Below are 17,026 nucleotides of genomic sequence, written 5' to 3'. Positions count from 1 at the left end.
AAAAATAATTGGACAGTCTGGGTGGCACAGTCGGTTGAGTGTCCCACTCGGTTTTGGCTTGGGTGGTGGTCTTAGGGTCATGAGATCGAGCCTGAGTGGGGCTCTGAGCTTAGCACAGAGTCTGCTTGAGACTCTCTTTCCTGCTCCCCCCTCTCTCAAATAAATAAATAAATAAATCTTAAAAAAAAAATCTTGTGGAGAAGTGAGTTAAAAATAGTGAAAGGGAGATACAAAAATAAATGTAATGTACATGTGTATACACTTGTCTGTGTGTGCATGTATCGCCACATGTATGCTCTGTCCACTGAGAGGACTTGAGACCAACAATATCCCCCAAAGAAGTGAGCACATCTATCACCCAGATCTTGGTTTCTAAATACCATCCACCGAAGAAACTGGGACTCCAGGAGAAAAGGCTGAAATCAGGACTGGGGTAAGGGAAGTACAAGATAAACCTGAAATATCTTACTATGCCACAGAGCAAGGAGGTATCAAAAAATTGTGGGTCTTCTGAGTCATAAGGACACAGGATTCAGCTTGAAAGAACCCTTGCAGCCTAATCTGGGACAATTTACCCATCAAAGTAAATGATAAAGGATTATAACTGAATAAATAAAATGGGAACCATGATGTATATGGATAGAAATAAACAAATGGAGAATCTCATGAGGAATGCGATATTTTTATGGTTTCAAAGTACCTCCCTACAAGATGCTTACTAGTTGTAAATGGGAAGGAAAAGAGTAACTCTGTGGTATAAAAGCTGGGACAACACCAACATTACAAAGAAATTAAAGTGAACATCATCACTAATAGGAGAAATTAACATCACCTGAGACCTGGCAGAATTCAATCAGAGGAACAGAGCATTGACTCCATATTATTCCTGTCCGAAATTCGTAACCTAAAATTAGATGAAACATTTAAAAAATCCAAATTGGTCTATAATTTTCAAGAGTCAAGATCATGAAAATTAAACAAAATAAAACAAAACAACAAAACCACTGGCAAACTATTCCAAGTATAGGAGACTACATAGACACGGTATCTAAATGAAATGAAAGATTTTGAAATAGATCACTTTACTAAAAATAGATTCTTTAACTATTAGGACAACCGCAAAACCTGAATCGTATCTGAAGAGAAGATGTAGAAATACATCTATGTTAAATTTCCCAGTTCTGGTGATTGTATTCTAGGATACTTACTTGTTTATAAAAAATAAATACCAAGATATTCCTGGGAAGTAGGATAACTCACTCAGAAAAACAAATGTTGTTGATATTACATTACACATTTTCTACGCATTCGATTGTGTTTAAGAATTTTTTTCAATGTCTTTTAAATAAAAATGAGATAAATATGTAAGTCCTATGGCAAAGTTATAAGATATATGCAATAAAATACAAAATGAAAATATTAAGGTACAGAATATATCATATAATACTACTGTGTGCCTGCAAACATATATATGTATGTGTGTGTTTTGTTTTAGATTTTTGTTTTGTTTTACTCTGAAACAAAGCACAAAATCCATTAGCAAAGTTTGTTTGGAGGAATGAAGATTAGTGGTTTGGGGGAGAGGAAAGAAAGATTTTACTTTTCATTACATAACTTTCTATATTAGGTTCTCTCATATTATGTTTTAGTTTTAAAATTTTAAAGTTTGGCTGAATAAAATAAAATCAGTACAAAGTAAAATTTTAAAGCATAATTCTGATCATAATATTATTTGTATTTCCCAATACTAGTATCCTTCCTCTAAAATTTGACAAGACTAGCAGAAACAAAAAATATCACCACTGGAGACCCAGTGCTTGGCACAGAACCTGGTACGTAGGTGGCAACAATCACATATTGTTGAACAAATGCATGAACTAGTAATTCATACACATAATCATTACCAGCCATATGATTTAATTATTTGTTTTCTTTTTGAAACAAAGAAGATCTGTATGTATTGTCATGTCTGTAATATATAGGCTTTATTCAAAGTAACAAAGTTCCTCTGAAGACATTACAAGACTAAGAAAGGAGAATGAGAGATCTCAATTGGAAAAGAGCCCAATGTAGGGCTCGATCCCAGGACCCTGGGATCCTGATCTGAGCTGAAGGCAGATACTTAACCAACTGAGCCACCCAGGTGCCCCTGTAATATGTTTTTGAAGAAAGGAGAATGTTTGGAGTATGAGAAAGAAATAGATTGTGATTCCCATTTAGCTCCATTATACTGATGCCCCATGTTTAGGACACCGGTCTAGGAGAATTTTTGCTTGATAAATAGGGTTTCTATATTCAGGCACAAACAGAAAAAATGAGCATATGTGAGAGAAGGTGACATACATTATTCAAGATAAGGCATGCTGGAAGATAGATAAGAGCCCAAGTAATAGATATTGCTAAATGTTGAAAGGATAATGTAATATCCTTCATGCTTGGGCTTGGTGCACAGGCTGTGGGGTTTGTTGTTGAAAAAGGGATCCCATAACAAACTGTCATTTCAAAAGTGGCATTGTGCCTTTTTCAGTCATTTGGCTGTATCAATAACTCACATTTATCCCATATACAGTGGGTAATTTATTGCCTTTATCGGAAGTAGAAGAAAAGCCAATCAGTAAGGTGAGGTGGTGAGAAACCAAGACACAAAAGTCTTTTGTGGTTATCTATATAACATTATCAATTTTCTTTGAATCAATATGTCACAGCACAAGACCTGGCTGACTGATAGCTAACCCTTTTCCTGTCTTGCTAGACAGCTAAGCGGCATTAAATCTACTAGACAATTGATACAGTCATACCCTGATAAAAGGTAAGAATTGATTAAGCAAAAAAAGCAGCATAATAGTTATCATCGGTATCAAACATTTGGAAACAATGCCTATTGATTCCCTTTTGTCATTGACATTACTCAGGGAGGAAACCACAAAGACATACATTAATTTAGCTGAATAATATAGGTGAAAGACTTTAATATCTTCAGAGTGCATTTCTGCTCCCAAGATGTTTTACCATTTGAAGAAAATCTGACAAAAGGGTCAAATTATACAAGTTGTCTGCAGAGTTAGGTAACTAACATAGGATAAACTATTTTCCTTATTGAGCTGTAATTGACATACAACATTATATTAACTTCAGGAGTACAATATAATGATGGGAGCATTTGTAAAGATAAATTTATTTTTAAAGTATGTAAGGTAAATTTTGAAACAATATGTTCCACAATGTGTTTTCAGATAAAGAACTTCTAAGTGCAAAGCAATGCATTTAGTGGTTAGTCTGGAACAAAAAACAGTTACTGAGCAAATGTGCTAACAGTGTCCAAACAGTCTGGAAAAATGGGGAAAAGGAGATATTTCCAGATTAATAATTGGACATATTGCTTTGTATTTCGAAGTACTTCAGCTAGAATGTATCTGGAGGCTGAAGAAAAGTGCAACAAACATTATATTATAAAATACAGCTAACATAAGTATAAAAATAAGTTTATACTTTTTCCAGTCTCATGGACACACTGTACTATACAACACATAAACCCCTTAACCTCGGGGCGCCTGGGTGGCTCAGTGGGTTAAGCCTCTGCCTTCAGTTCAGGTCAGGATCCCAGGGTCCTGGGATTGAGCCCCACACTGGGCTCTCTGCTCAGTAGGAAGCTTGCTTCCCCTGCTCTCTCTGCTTGCCTCTCTGCCTACTTGTGATCTCCCTCTGTCAAATAAATAAAAATAAAATCTTAAAAAAAAAAAAACCTTAACCTCTTTTACCACAATAAATAAATAAATAAAAACACAAAGCCCCAATTCTAATAAGACAGTCTCTGAGACTAAGTTTTTTTTAAAAATTATTTTTATTAACATATAATGTATTATTTGCCCCAGGGGTACAGGTCTGTGAATCATCAGGCTTGCACACTTCACAGCTCTCACCATAGCACATTACCCTCCCCAATGTCCACAACCCCACCACCCTCTCCCGACCACCCTCCCCCCAGCAACCTCAGTTTGTTTGGTGAGACTGAGAGTCTCATATGGTTTCTCTCCCTCTTGATCCCATCTTGTTTCATTTTCTCCTTCCCTACCTCCCAAGCCCCCCACTCTGCCTCTCAAATTACTCATATTAGAGAGATCATATGATACTTGTCTTTGAGACTTAGTTTTTTACAGAACTCCAAATATGACCTGTAAGTTGGTAAAGGAGGATCCGAATATTGCTCTGGAGAGGCCTCCTAGGTTCTGAGTGTTCAGCCTACATCACAATACCACATGTACGGGCTAGGGTTAAAGTAGGAGCTATCCCTATGAATGCTGGAGAACTGAAGAAGATTATCTTCCTCATGGGAAGTAGCTGTATTAGTTTCCCTTTTCTTTATGAGGGACATCTCTTCTCAGAAAAAAATAAGGGAAAAAATTAAAAAAAAATATTCCATAGGAGTGTTTCTATTGTTTAGAAAGATACAGCCTCATTGGGCATGTCCAAACTGTATTGCCAGAGAAAATTACAGTCTTCGTTAGATTAAAACTAGGGTCGTTGAGCATCCTTTTCAACCTGTCTGGGATCAGCCAACTCTGGCCTGGACAGAGTGTTTTAAGGCAGAGATTTGGAAATATGGCGAGGGCTGTGAGTAGTTACAGAGTCCACAGTTACAGCTGCTCAGATATATAAATAATGCCAACCGCTATTAGGACAACTTTTTCATGATAACGTGGTTTCATTTTTCATAGTTTTGGTGAGTATTTTTCCAGAGTCCAGGTCTACACTACTGGTATAAAGTACATGTTCAAGGATCTCTAAAACCATAGTTTCTAAAGAATCCTCTAATTGAGAATCATGTGGTTTATCTCCAGTGTTAATATTGAGCTTAAAACTGTTTCATGCGTGTTTGAAAGAGCTGAACAGTTTGTGCCAGTAGATTCTGGGAAACGCTACTTTTCCAAGTAAGTACTTATGGGACTCCTATTAAATAAAAGCAACACATTGCTAACAGTGAGGCTTTAAGCTGCTCGCCTGAGCAGCCAGGAAACTGGGCAGTCATGGCTATTACTGTAACTCTCATAGTCATCCTCATCCAAACCAATGGAATCATTGGCTAAACCCATTGCTCTTGACACTCAACCATTGTAGTTATTTGCATATCTACTTCCCAACTAGATGGCCAGTACCCTGAACACTAAGATATTTTATTAACTTCTCGATCGCTACATATACAAGCATTTAGTAAGTACTCAGGAATAATTTTTGAATGCTTGACAACAAGAACACTAGAGTATGATAAATACCTCACATATTTATCTGGTAACCCTGACAGTTCAGAATTCAGCTAAGCACCAGAAAATGTGCTTCTTCACACCCCCACCCCTACCTACCCCTCAAATAAGCATCAGAAGATCAAAGGTTCTTTTTTTTTCTTTTTCTTTCTTTTTTTTTTTTTTAAGATTTATTTACCTACTTGAGAGAATTTGTGGAGGGGTAGGGGCACAAGGAGTGTGGGGGGAGAGAGTCCCAAGCAGACTGTGCTGGGTGCAGAGCCTGCCTGGGGCTTGATCCCATAACCCTGACACCACGATCTGAGCCAAAACCAAGAGTCTGATGCTCAACCAACTGCATCACTCAGATGCCTCTAAAGATTCTTAAGAGAGTCCCTGAGGTCTCAAAGATTTAGCATAGAAAAAAACTGAGACATAAACTCCTTAAGGGCAGAAGGTTTTTCTGCTTTGCTCACATCAATATATTTAGGGCCTTTACTGAGCAGAATAGATGCTCAATAAAGATGTGTTGCATAAATGACTACAATGATGGTTATGTCTTTCCTAAATGAACAGAGAAATGAAAATAGTTGAACTCAGAACTAGGAGCTAGAGTTACTGTAGACATGGACATCTGTGACACAGACCAGCTGACATCATAGGATACCAGCAGACTACAGAAAAACATGGTCAAAAATGCAGAAGCATGACAAGTTGGAACCATTCCTTTTAGAAGGAAGCAGATCCCAATCCCTTACAGGACCCTGTGCATTATCGCTACACAGTTCAACAATTAACATTTGCATTAGGGATTCCGAGTCAAATAAAAATTTAAAAGCCAATCAATATCTAGAATATTAAAAAAAAAAAACCTACAGAGGAAGATGATGCACTAAAGGAATACTTTTTAAAAAAAATTATTTTTTCAGTGTTCCAAGATTCAATTGTTTATGCACCACACCCAGTTATCCATGCAATACGTACCCTCCTTCATACCTATCACTGGGTTAACCCATCCCCCCACCACCCTCCCCTCTAAAACCCTCAGTTTGTTTCTCAGAGTCCACAGTCTCTCATGGTTTGTCTCACTTCTCCTGCCCCCACCCCCGCCCCCGATTTCCCTCAATTCACTTTTCCTAAAGTAACACTTTCATCCATTATTGTTTGAATTATATACTGGATGGGAAAGATTGTTCTGAGAACAGTTCAAGAGATGGTGTGTTCTGGTTGTTCTCTGCTCCTAGATCCTCTGCCCATTCTGTATGGGAAGAAGGGAGAAGCTGGAGTATTTCTTTTAGTCTCCCTTCTTGCCTACATCTGGTGATGGCATCTTTTTAGGGTAACACATTCTGCTGAGTAGTCTCCCTTTCAGCCTCCAATTTCAGCTCTAACTAATTTCACCTTCATGAACTGCCTCCCCCTTCTCCTTTAAGAATGGGACCATTTATGGTTGGCCAACAGGATCCTTGACATGTATTGCTGGCTCCCTTCCACCTTACCACGCCTCAGCAAACTGGTCCTTCATTAAATTCTCTATGTAAAGCCCAGCTGATTAGGCTTTCAATCAAACCATTTGATCCACCATAGAACAGTCAGGGCCTTCTTAGTTTGGATGAGACTTTAAAACTAATTATGTCAGGCATAAGTTAATTATCAAACCAACCCATCTCTATTTCCTCCTACTACATGAAAGTGCCCTATAAGGCTCTCAAGATGGTGGTAAAGAAGAAAAAGACAAAGACAATTTGTGACCAGCAGCGGCAAGTGTTCTCTTGTTTCAATAATGCCCAGGCTGGTGACCAAATACAGATGGGCTAGTGACTTCCGCACATCAGTCAAGGCCACTTTATTCTTTCAAAAGGAATGAAAAGTAATTGCAGATGCATCTCTAAATTATTTTGAAATATTTCTGGAGAAAGCTTCAGAGAAATGCACATGAGTGAGAGGAGGCAAAAATATATTTAACAGAAAAAGGTCATGGGTTAACTCCACTAATTTTGAAGTAGACTATACAAGAACTTGTATTTAGTGACTTAGAGATGCAAACAGAATTAAGGGATGGAATAGGAGAAATTACTTGACCTCTCAGCATAGATAGATAGCAACATGGCACCAGGGCTAGAGCTCTTACCCACCCTGCCTGGAACAGAGGGAAACACAGTGAATGAATGGAAAGAAGCAGTGGGTTGGGTTCTAACTCCAACTTTCCTAAAGGAGACATTTTGGTGAAGGCACTTTGGCAGTTTTAAGTGAGACAGGGAGGATGGAAAGTACCATATTAATTCCTCATCATGCTGTGGTCTGAAGTCTGTGAAGATTATTCTAATCTCTTGGGGATGACACTTTTCGATTTCCAGGTTTGGGAAAACTGTTTGACCTGTCAGTCCTCAAAGGAGCTGTCTTAAAAATCTGGCCATTTCTGCTGAAACATTTGTCACCTACTATCTTGAAAGCTCTTAGTTTCTTCCACTGGAATGACAGAAAGTAGACACGAGGCGATCCTGTGGGGGTTAAGAGAAAACCTAGTGCATGCCTGAACTTCCACGGTGTCATTTCGTATGTATGGATTCTTAACCCAACTTTGCAGCCTAATGACTTTTTAAAGTCAAAACTTCTTCCAAAATCCTCTTGGAATATGATTTTTGAAGCATATGGAGACAGAATCTGAGCCAATATATTTTATTCCAAATGAGGTTCTTTGATTTCTCATCTGCTTTTGAAATGTGATATCTGTCTACCTTGTGAAATTGTGTTCTCTCAGCTCCCGGGATAGCTAGGAAGAGACTTAAATAGCTGTATCCTTAGTGCTTTCTGAATTCCACTATTTGGGGACTATTTCTGCTGGATACATGTATTGCCTATCTATAGCATTCTCTTAATTCTGCTCCTCAAACTCCTATTGTCTGCTGTCAAAGCCAATAATTACAAAGCCAGACTCTGGAATGGAGAACACTACTCCATGGATATTTGTTATTAAGGGACTTCTATCACAGAAAAATAAAAACATCGTTGACAAGATAAATTACTTCAAAAAGAAGATAAGCTGAAAAGGCAAGGAGAGATACCACGAATCTTGGAGATCTTCATTTATTCTGTTTTGCCACAATGCAATCCCCTTACACTGACTTTTTTCTCTCCACGGGATTTTCATCTGAAGAGTATTAATCGCACAAAGTAAAAGAAATCAAAATAACCAGGGAATAGGTCAGTGGATTAGAGTTTTAATAGTTATCACAAAAGCAGAACAATCACTTGTGGAGGGGTAGGGAGAGAGAGAGACTTATGGACACCTTTTCCAAGAACACAAATACAATCTTCCACAAAGTTGTATCAATACTGAAATTCACCTAATTCTACATGAATTCTCAAGAGCTCTATCAATATGGAATTTCTCAAATTTGAAATACTGGCTGATTCTCACTACTTCCTTTCAATTCACTTCTCTAGCCTACAATTCCATACATGTTGGTGAATATGTAAAAGCAAATATTATCTGTGTAGAGACAGGAAATGATGACATTCCAGGCAAAAGTGATGTCACAAACATACCTCAGTTCCAAAGGATACTCAGTTCTCACGCACTAAGGGCAATAAAACAATGACTCTATAGCTGAATAGTATTTAAAGAAACATATTTCAACAAAACTGCCAGATAAACTAATCATTCTACACGTCATAGACTACATTAGCAACTATAGATATTAAAAGTTTAACTTAGCAGAGGACTGACTCTGATTTTTAAAAACAGTTTAATATATCTGTTTTTATAAAAGTTATAAAAGTTAATTTATGTTTTTTTAACAAATTCAAGCTTATATATTCAATTTTTTTTATTAATCTCTATATCCAACATGTAGTTCAAACCTATAACCCCAAGATTGAGAGTCACATGCTCTTCCAACTGAGCTAGTCAGATATTTATCTGTTTTATCTGTTTTTGACTTAAGTCAATAGATGTCATCACTGGCTTAAAGGAAAACAAGAAATCTATCTCTCCTTTCACAGATAATATTAATATTTTTCCTAGAGAGACTTCTGTATTTCATGGGTAATAAAACTCTTATCTCCCACATTTAAATCTATTTTCTATAAGAATTTTAAGATAGTAAGTGACACAAAAATGTACAACACATAGAAGTATAGTTAGTAATTGGCATGCATTTATCATATACTAGGCAATGTGCAGAGGGTTTATTGTACCTTATTTTGATTAATACTTATGATACTGGAATTCCACAATTATGATCCAAAAATAAACTAAAGACAAAAGAACTGAGGGTTAAAGAGGGTAAGCAATCTGCCAAGAGTCACAAAATAAGAGAGAAAGGTAGAGGGGTGCCTGGGTGGCTCAGTGGGTTAAAGCCTCAGGTTATGATCTCAGGGTCCTGGGATCAAGCCTTGCATTGGGCTCTGCTCAGCAGGGAGCCTGCTTCCCTTCCTCTCTCTCTGCCTGCCTCTCTCTGATCTCTGTCAAATAAATAAATAAAATCTTAAAAATAAAAGAGAGAGAGAGAGAGAGAAGATAGAATTCAAGTTCAAGTATTTCTGTTCTCAAGTCTTTCTTTATTTACTCTTATAATTAAAAAGAGTAAAAGGTACAAGTGAGCATATTTGACTTCTTAGAACATAAATACTGGTTCTTAATGTAAGTACCAAGTTGGACGTAAGTTACTTTATACTGCAAACATCCACCTACAATTTAGTGGAATTTGTACTCTACAGGCTTAACAAAGTCCTTTAAAATTCTCATCTACAGTGGCATTTCTCAACTTTTTTTTATGTTATCTTTCCCCTTCTTGAAGTTTTTTTCTTACTCACCCCTCCCACAAAATTTTGATAACACCACTATACCATGTATCTGTCTATACAGTATATGTACACCCATGCTCTATACATAGGAAGAGTTGAAATTTTTTGCCTTCTGCAATGAATTTCTGCCCCTTAGAGGGCAATGAGAATCTAAAATCTAGAGGACATACCTCTCTGTTTTTCTTTATTATTCCAACACCTTCCAATCCACTGACTACTACTTAAAATTGTATGGGATTAGGACTTAAATTTTTTGCTTCAAGTTTTTCAGTACGTTAAAATGCAAATACGTAGAAAATGTTGGTGAGGCACTATAAGCCATTTACATTTTGGTATGACTAGAAGATGGGAAAACCAATTTGAGAGGGAAAGAAGAAGACTGTGTGGGCACTCCCTAGAGGAGCAGGGGAGGGGGAAGAACAGAGAGCCTCTGGTGCCGGAATGCCTGTGGTACAACCTGCTTCAGTCTAGTCCCGTTGAACACATTAACACGAAGGACTTCAAAATGCCAGCTCCCATTCATGACGAACAAGAAATCTTAGTCATAAGCCACCTTAGTGACCCTTACCCTATTGATTAATGTGTAAATATTGGGTTTCCTGCCCATGAAGAATTTGCTCTTTGGGTCCTTTGAGGCTTGTTTGTACATTCCCAACTGCTACGTGGCCAAGAACAAGTAAGTTTATGTACTGTTCCAAAGAAATAGCTCGACGCCCTGGCTCATTTTAACCCAGGTATGAATAGAAGACAGAGATGAATTCACAAATGCTTCTTTCACATGCACTGTAAAATATAACTTTTCATTCCCAGAGGCCAAAATGGTCTTAACCATTGAAGTAATTATAGCTCATGACTTTAATTTAGCGTTCGCTCTGGTTGACTCTAAATTCACACAGGAAAATAATTCACTCATCTTGTTGGAACACTGGAGTAAATAACTTCATAAAACCTATACAGTTTCAACAATCCTAGAAAGTAGGGTGAATTCTAAGAGAACTCAACAATTGATAATTTAAAAAGACAACAACAGTAATTGTCTACCATTTATTGGTCACCATTTTAGGCTCAAGTACCACAGCTGACATTTATAAATATCACCTATTCGATCCTAACACCAGTCTTATAAGATGAATGTTTGCATCCACATTTACAGAGGAAATAAGTTTAGAGAGGATGGGCAATTTTCCTAAAACCACTCAGAAGTGGAAGAACAAGTAGAAGAATTCAGACTCCTGTTATCTGAACTCATGCTTTGCCACTTCAGCCACAGTGAAATTATCTTCAAGATGGAAAGGATCAAGTCTGTAAACTTTTTGTTTCCAATCAGATGGAGAAATCCTGGGTAAATAGAGAGGTAACGGATTCGGCGTGAAACCTTTTTTTGCGGGGGTGGGGGTGCTTTTTACATGTGAGAAGCTATTGTTTAGATGATTTTGATTCAAGGATCATTTTTGTAATAAATGTCTTCAAGATGGGTATTGGCAAGGATTTTCTGACTGTGAAGGTTGTGAAAAATATGATATGTATATATGCACGTTTGCATATATACTACCTTGGTAAATGATAAATATAATGGTGGCTACATCATACAAGGATAGGTGTACTTTCCAGAGGTCAGGGCCATTGGAGTCAGCTGTTTCTATCACTCATTCTCCATCAATGGTATTGAAACTTATTACAAAGGGAGCCCTTATATGAAAAAATGGCTCTTCTAAAATAAAAAAATACAAGAAACGACAAGTGTTGGCGAGGATGTGGAGATAGAGAGATCCTCTTGCACTGTTGGTGGGAATGCCGGCCACTGTGGAAAACACTAAGGCAGTTCCTCAAAACATAAAAATAGAATCTAGTAATTGCACTACCAGGTATTTACTCAAAGAATAATTACTAACTAATTAAATTACTAACTAAACTAATTCAAAGGGATACATGCACCCCTGTGTTTATTGCAGCATTATTTGCAATAGCTAAATTATGTAAACAGCCCAAGTGTCGATAAACGAATGGATAAAGAAGATGTGATATTATTTATAATGGAATATTATTCAGCCATGAAAAAGAATGAAATCTTGCCATGTGCAACAACATGTATGGGGCCAGAGAGGATAATGCTAAGCAAAATAAGTCAGAGAAAGGCAAATACCATATGATTTCACTCATATGTGGAATTTAAGAAACAAAACAAATAAGCAAAAAAAAAAAAAAAAAGAGAGAGAGAGAGAGGGAGAGAGACACAAACCAAGAAACAGATTCTTAATATAGAGAACAAGTTGATGGTTACCAGAGGGAGGGAGAGATGAATGAAATAGGCCATGGGGATTAAGGAGTGCACTTGTGATGAGCACTGGGTGATATACAGAATTGCTGAATCACCATGTTGTACACCTGAAACTAATATAACATTATATGTTAACTAACTGGAATTAAAATAAAAACCCTTGTTTAAAATTTTCTGTTTGTTTCATACATCTATATGCCACCACCAATATGACAGGACAATAAAAATAAAGAGGGCAGAAGTAGAATGGCAAAAATAAAATAAAACCCTAAGAAATAATCTAATCGATTTATAGAAGAGCTAACCCAATGTTTAGGAGTGTTGAGGAGTTAGTACCCAAGCTTGGGTCACTTGATTCCTAGACCAGTATTTTCTTCCTAACAGTATACTATTACGAAGTAGAATAATAAATAGGCTTGAAATTACAGGGAAAAAATGACCTCCAAAATACATCATCAATTTTAGTCTTTCTCTATGGAGACTGACCTAATATTTAAATTATTTAAACACACTGACAATGAAGTACAAATATAATTTATCTCTTAAACTACCAACACAGTTATGTTTACTATGTCCCAAATGGGTTATCAAACATCCTTAAATAGTGACATAATGAATAACTCCAAATAAAGGCTAAAATTGTTCTCACATGTGAAGTAATGTGTACAACTGGTCAAAGTACAGCCATTGCAATAAAAATGTTTTTGCTTAATTTCCTAGAGGTCTCAGATGTTTGTTTAGCCTTTATTAACTGGAAAATTCCTTAATGCATTGTGCACTTACTGACATATTTTAGTTGGAAAATGTTTGTTTTCCAAATAAATAATCCAAGACATAAAATTCAGCCAGTGCTTCACAATATTAACTTGACAATAAATGAAGCATTTTATCTATGAAGCATTTTTAAAATGTTTATGTAACTTCGAATGAAATTCTAATTAAATTATGTTCTCCTATAAAGTGAGAAAACTTCCTACATCAGATCTTCTGTGAAAGGTTTTGCCAGACTTCTATTAAGAGTAATGCATGCAAATTCTAACTTCAAAAAATATTTTGTAATGTATAAGATATAATTGTGAATATTACCAAAATATGCTTACCGCTTCACTTTTTCAATGTTCTTCTACTTGAAACTAATTTTAAAACAGACAATCTAGGCATTTCCATATATTTTAAATATTAATAAAATAATCATGCAGAAACAGCTCTTTTTTAGAGGACATATCATAGCATTTTATAACATATAGACAGACATCCAACATATTTTTAAACCAGAAGTCATATTAACATTTAGATCGCACAAACTCTGTCATCTATAACAACTACTGATTAACCCCTGAAATGTTATGCTTATCTTAATGGAAGGGGGAAATGTACAGTTTTGCTAGTCATCCTGCCTCTTTAATTTACACATACATTTCCAAGATCTTTCTAAGTAACCACAGCTCATCAAAATCCTCGTAGGACAGATAATACTAATCATCATGGTATTGCCCAGCACTGTATGAAATCTTTACAAACCTGGAAAATTGCAGGCAAAGCCCAGTATACCTCCATATATATTTTTTTCCTATCACTTGAGAACAATTCTACTGCTTCCAAGTTATGTTACTTACCGAGAAGCATGTTTCTCAGCAATAGTCAATTTAGCCAGTCTGCAATTTCTCTGTGATAAAGGTATGAAGAACTGAGAAGTACGTGAACCTGCCACCCGTTTTGTTACAGATAGTGTGAGCTTTCACAAACTCTTCCTTGTACCCTCCGCCTGCTGGAGCTCTGGACAGACTCCACTCACTCACTTACTCACTGTGCACCTCGGTGGAAACTAACAAACAACAGAGTGACTGTCAGTAGATGCTGCCTCCTCGGCCGACAGAGCCAAAAAAAATGATGGAAAACTAGGTTACTTCACTGGGGTTGGAGATGCAAATTCTGAATTGATTATGCTGTTTCTTTAAAATTCCAGTAATATTTTCTACTGAATTCACAAAATGTAAACTTATGCAAATAAGCTTATAAAATCATGTTTAAAGAAGACATCCAGATGGCCAACAGACACATGAAAAAGTGCTCCATATCACTCGGCATCAGGGAAATACAAATCAAAACCACAATGAGATATCACCTCACACCAGTCAGAATGGCTAAAATCAACAAGTCAGGAAATGACAGATGCTGGCGAGGATGCGGAGAAAGGGGAACCCTCCTACACTGTTGGTGGGAATGCAAGCTGGTGCAGCCACTCTGGAAAACAGCATGGAGGTTCCTCAAAATGTTGAAAATAGAACTGCCCTATGACCCAGCAATTGCACTATTGGGTATTTACCCTAAAGATACAAATGTAGTGATCCAAAGGGACACATGCACCCGAATGTTTATAGCAGCAATGTCCACAATAGCCAAACTATGGAAAGAACCTAGATGTCCATCAACAGATGAATGGATCAAGAAGATGTGGTATATATACACAATGGAATACTATGCAGCCATCAAAAGAAATGAAATCTTGCCATTTGCAACAACATGGATGGAACTAGAGCGTATCATGCTTAGCGAAATAAGTCAAGCAGAGAAAGACAACTATCATATGATCTCCCTGATATGAGGAAGTGGTGATGCAACATGGAGGCTTAAGTGGGTAGAAGAATAAATGAAACAAGATGGGATTGGGAGGGAGACAAACCATAAGTGACTCTTAATCTCACAACAAACTGAGGGTTGCCGGGGGGAGGGGGTTTGGGAGAAGGGGGTGGGATTATGGACATTGGGGAGGGTATGTGATTTGGTGAGTGCTGTGAAGTGTGTAAACCTGGTGATTCACAGACCTGTACCCCTGGGGATAAAAATATATGTTTATAAAAAATAAAAAATTAAAAAAAAAAAAAATAAAAAAAATAAAAAATGTTAACTGTCCTCGTTTTTCTTTAAGAAATTAAAACACATTTCACTACATACTTCAAAGAAATTCTGCTCTAAAATAAACTCTGTAATATGCATGTTTTAGGGAAGACTGATTATTAAAATTATATCACTCATCAAGGATCGTGGAATGCAAATATATTTATTATTTGATGATATGAGCTTGAGCCTCCAATGTGAGTTCAGCTTCTCAATGGATTACTTGTTTGACTCCAATACAAAGGTAATTATTTCTGAAATCAGTTTCTCCTGAGAGAATAAGCCTTGCAGTCTTAAACCAATAAGGATATTGCAGTGACCATTTAACAAAGGAATATCTCGTTTCTTTTCATTTTTCTACTAGATGTGTATTAACAATTAAGAGAAAAATCTATTATCTCAAACCAGAAGAAGAATTCACAGCACTTCAGACAACACTAAAGCCAGTAAGTTGAATGTGATTTTTGAGACCATGTTTGTTAAAATAGAAAATGAAGTGACACATTCAAATATTACATATTCTAGCAACTGTTTTTCAGTTATCCTACAGCACATATTACCATTTATATATTATAATGACAGAGGACAGCATTAAACTATACCTTCCTCAGATACAAATACTTGAGCAGTGACGTTTTAGAGGGGTTTGTTCAAACGTATTTCCCTACCCCTTAATTTGGGGATTCAACTTTCATAGGATTAGCTATGATTGTTTTTAAGGGTAAAAAGTTAAAAACAGGAAAAGGAGAGGGAGAGAGGGTCTGACAAAAGTGTAAAAGGGAAAATTCTGAATTATACTGGGATTGCAGATTTTTCTGAATCTACGTGATACCCAGAAGGTGGGAAACAACTATGAAGACAGGACAGTTTGGAGCAATGAGAACAAAGGGCAGGGATAGCTAAGGATAATAATTATAAAATATACCAAGGATTTTTTGGCCATTATAAGATGTAGGCTTTTTGTATACCAAACAGATCTACTTGTTTTTTAAAGATTTTATTTATTTGCCAGACAGAGAGACAGAGAACAAGAGGGGAGGGAGTGGCAAGCAGAGGGAGAGGGAGAAGCAGGCTTCCTCCTGCAGGGCAGGGAGCCAGAAATGGGACTAGATCCCAGGACCCTGGGATCATGACCTGAGCTGAGGGTAGATAATTAACCAACTGAGCCACCCAGTGCCTCTCAAATACTTCTATTTGAATGTGGTCATCTGAAGGACTGCACATATAAATTCTTACAGTGAGTAAATCAAGTTTTAATAAGAGATTTATGGGTGTATATTTATATCAATAAAGATTTCTTTATAAATGTGGAGGAAGGCTTCCTTTCCTTTGACTTCCCATTCATTCTAACTTGGGCATGCATCAGAAGTCCCTGGAAGGCTTGTTAGAACAGATTGCTAGGCCCAATTCCCAGAGTTTCTGATTCAGACTCTCTAGGGTGGAACCTGAGAATTTACAACAAATTCCCAGGTGATGCTGATGTTGATGCTGTTAGTCCCAGGACTGCATTTTGAGAACTGCTGCTCTAGCTCATTATGTTACCCTAGCATCCAGCACAAGGACAGTTTCCATTGTAAACTGTTGTATTACCATATTACGTGGATTCTGAGCTCTCTTCCCCAGCCCACCACATTTTCCCAGCTCTGAATGGAGATGTGTCTTTAATTAATCACATCTTATGATAAGTATACACAAGGCAGCCCTCACAAACATAGTGGTCAATGTCACAGTGTGCATGGGCTTGGTCACAGCTGTTAAGCAGGTCTTTTCAGCTGAGTGATAGAATTTTTGAGTGATACCATGT

At 37.0% G+C, this 17,026-nt stretch overlaps 1 protein-coding gene across 9 annotated transcripts in view; it reads right to left on the bottom strand.

The window, feature by feature from the left end:
• Positions 1-17,026, bottom strand: part of ZNF385B (zinc finger protein 385B) — a 417,541-nt gene that overhangs the window by 195,119 nt on the left and 205,396 nt on the right. For 2 of the 9 annotated variants that reach the window (XM_045066763.1, XM_045066764.1), the window contains exon 4: positions 833-904. The exons of 6 other annotated variants lie outside the window; for them this stretch is intronic. In XM_045066763.1, coding sequence (XP_044922698.1) covers positions 833-904 — 72 coding nt within the window. Of the gene's footprint in view, positions 1-832; positions 905-13,940; positions 14,356-17,026 lie in introns of those variants that run through there. One more of the 9 variants, XM_045066769.1, reaches the window with a different exon arrangement.

This window comes from Mustela putorius, unplaced genomic scaffold (assembly GCF_011764305.1).
Source record: "Mustela putorius furo isolate JIRA1106 unplaced genomic scaffold, ASM1176430v1.1 tig00003869_pilon_pilon_pilon, whole genome shotgun sequence".
NCBI lineage: Eukaryota > Metazoa > Chordata > Mammalia > Carnivora > Mustelidae > Mustela > Mustela putorius.
The sequence above is the reverse complement of the archived record's forward strand: the minus strand, read 5'-3'. Positions and strand labels throughout refer to the sequence as shown.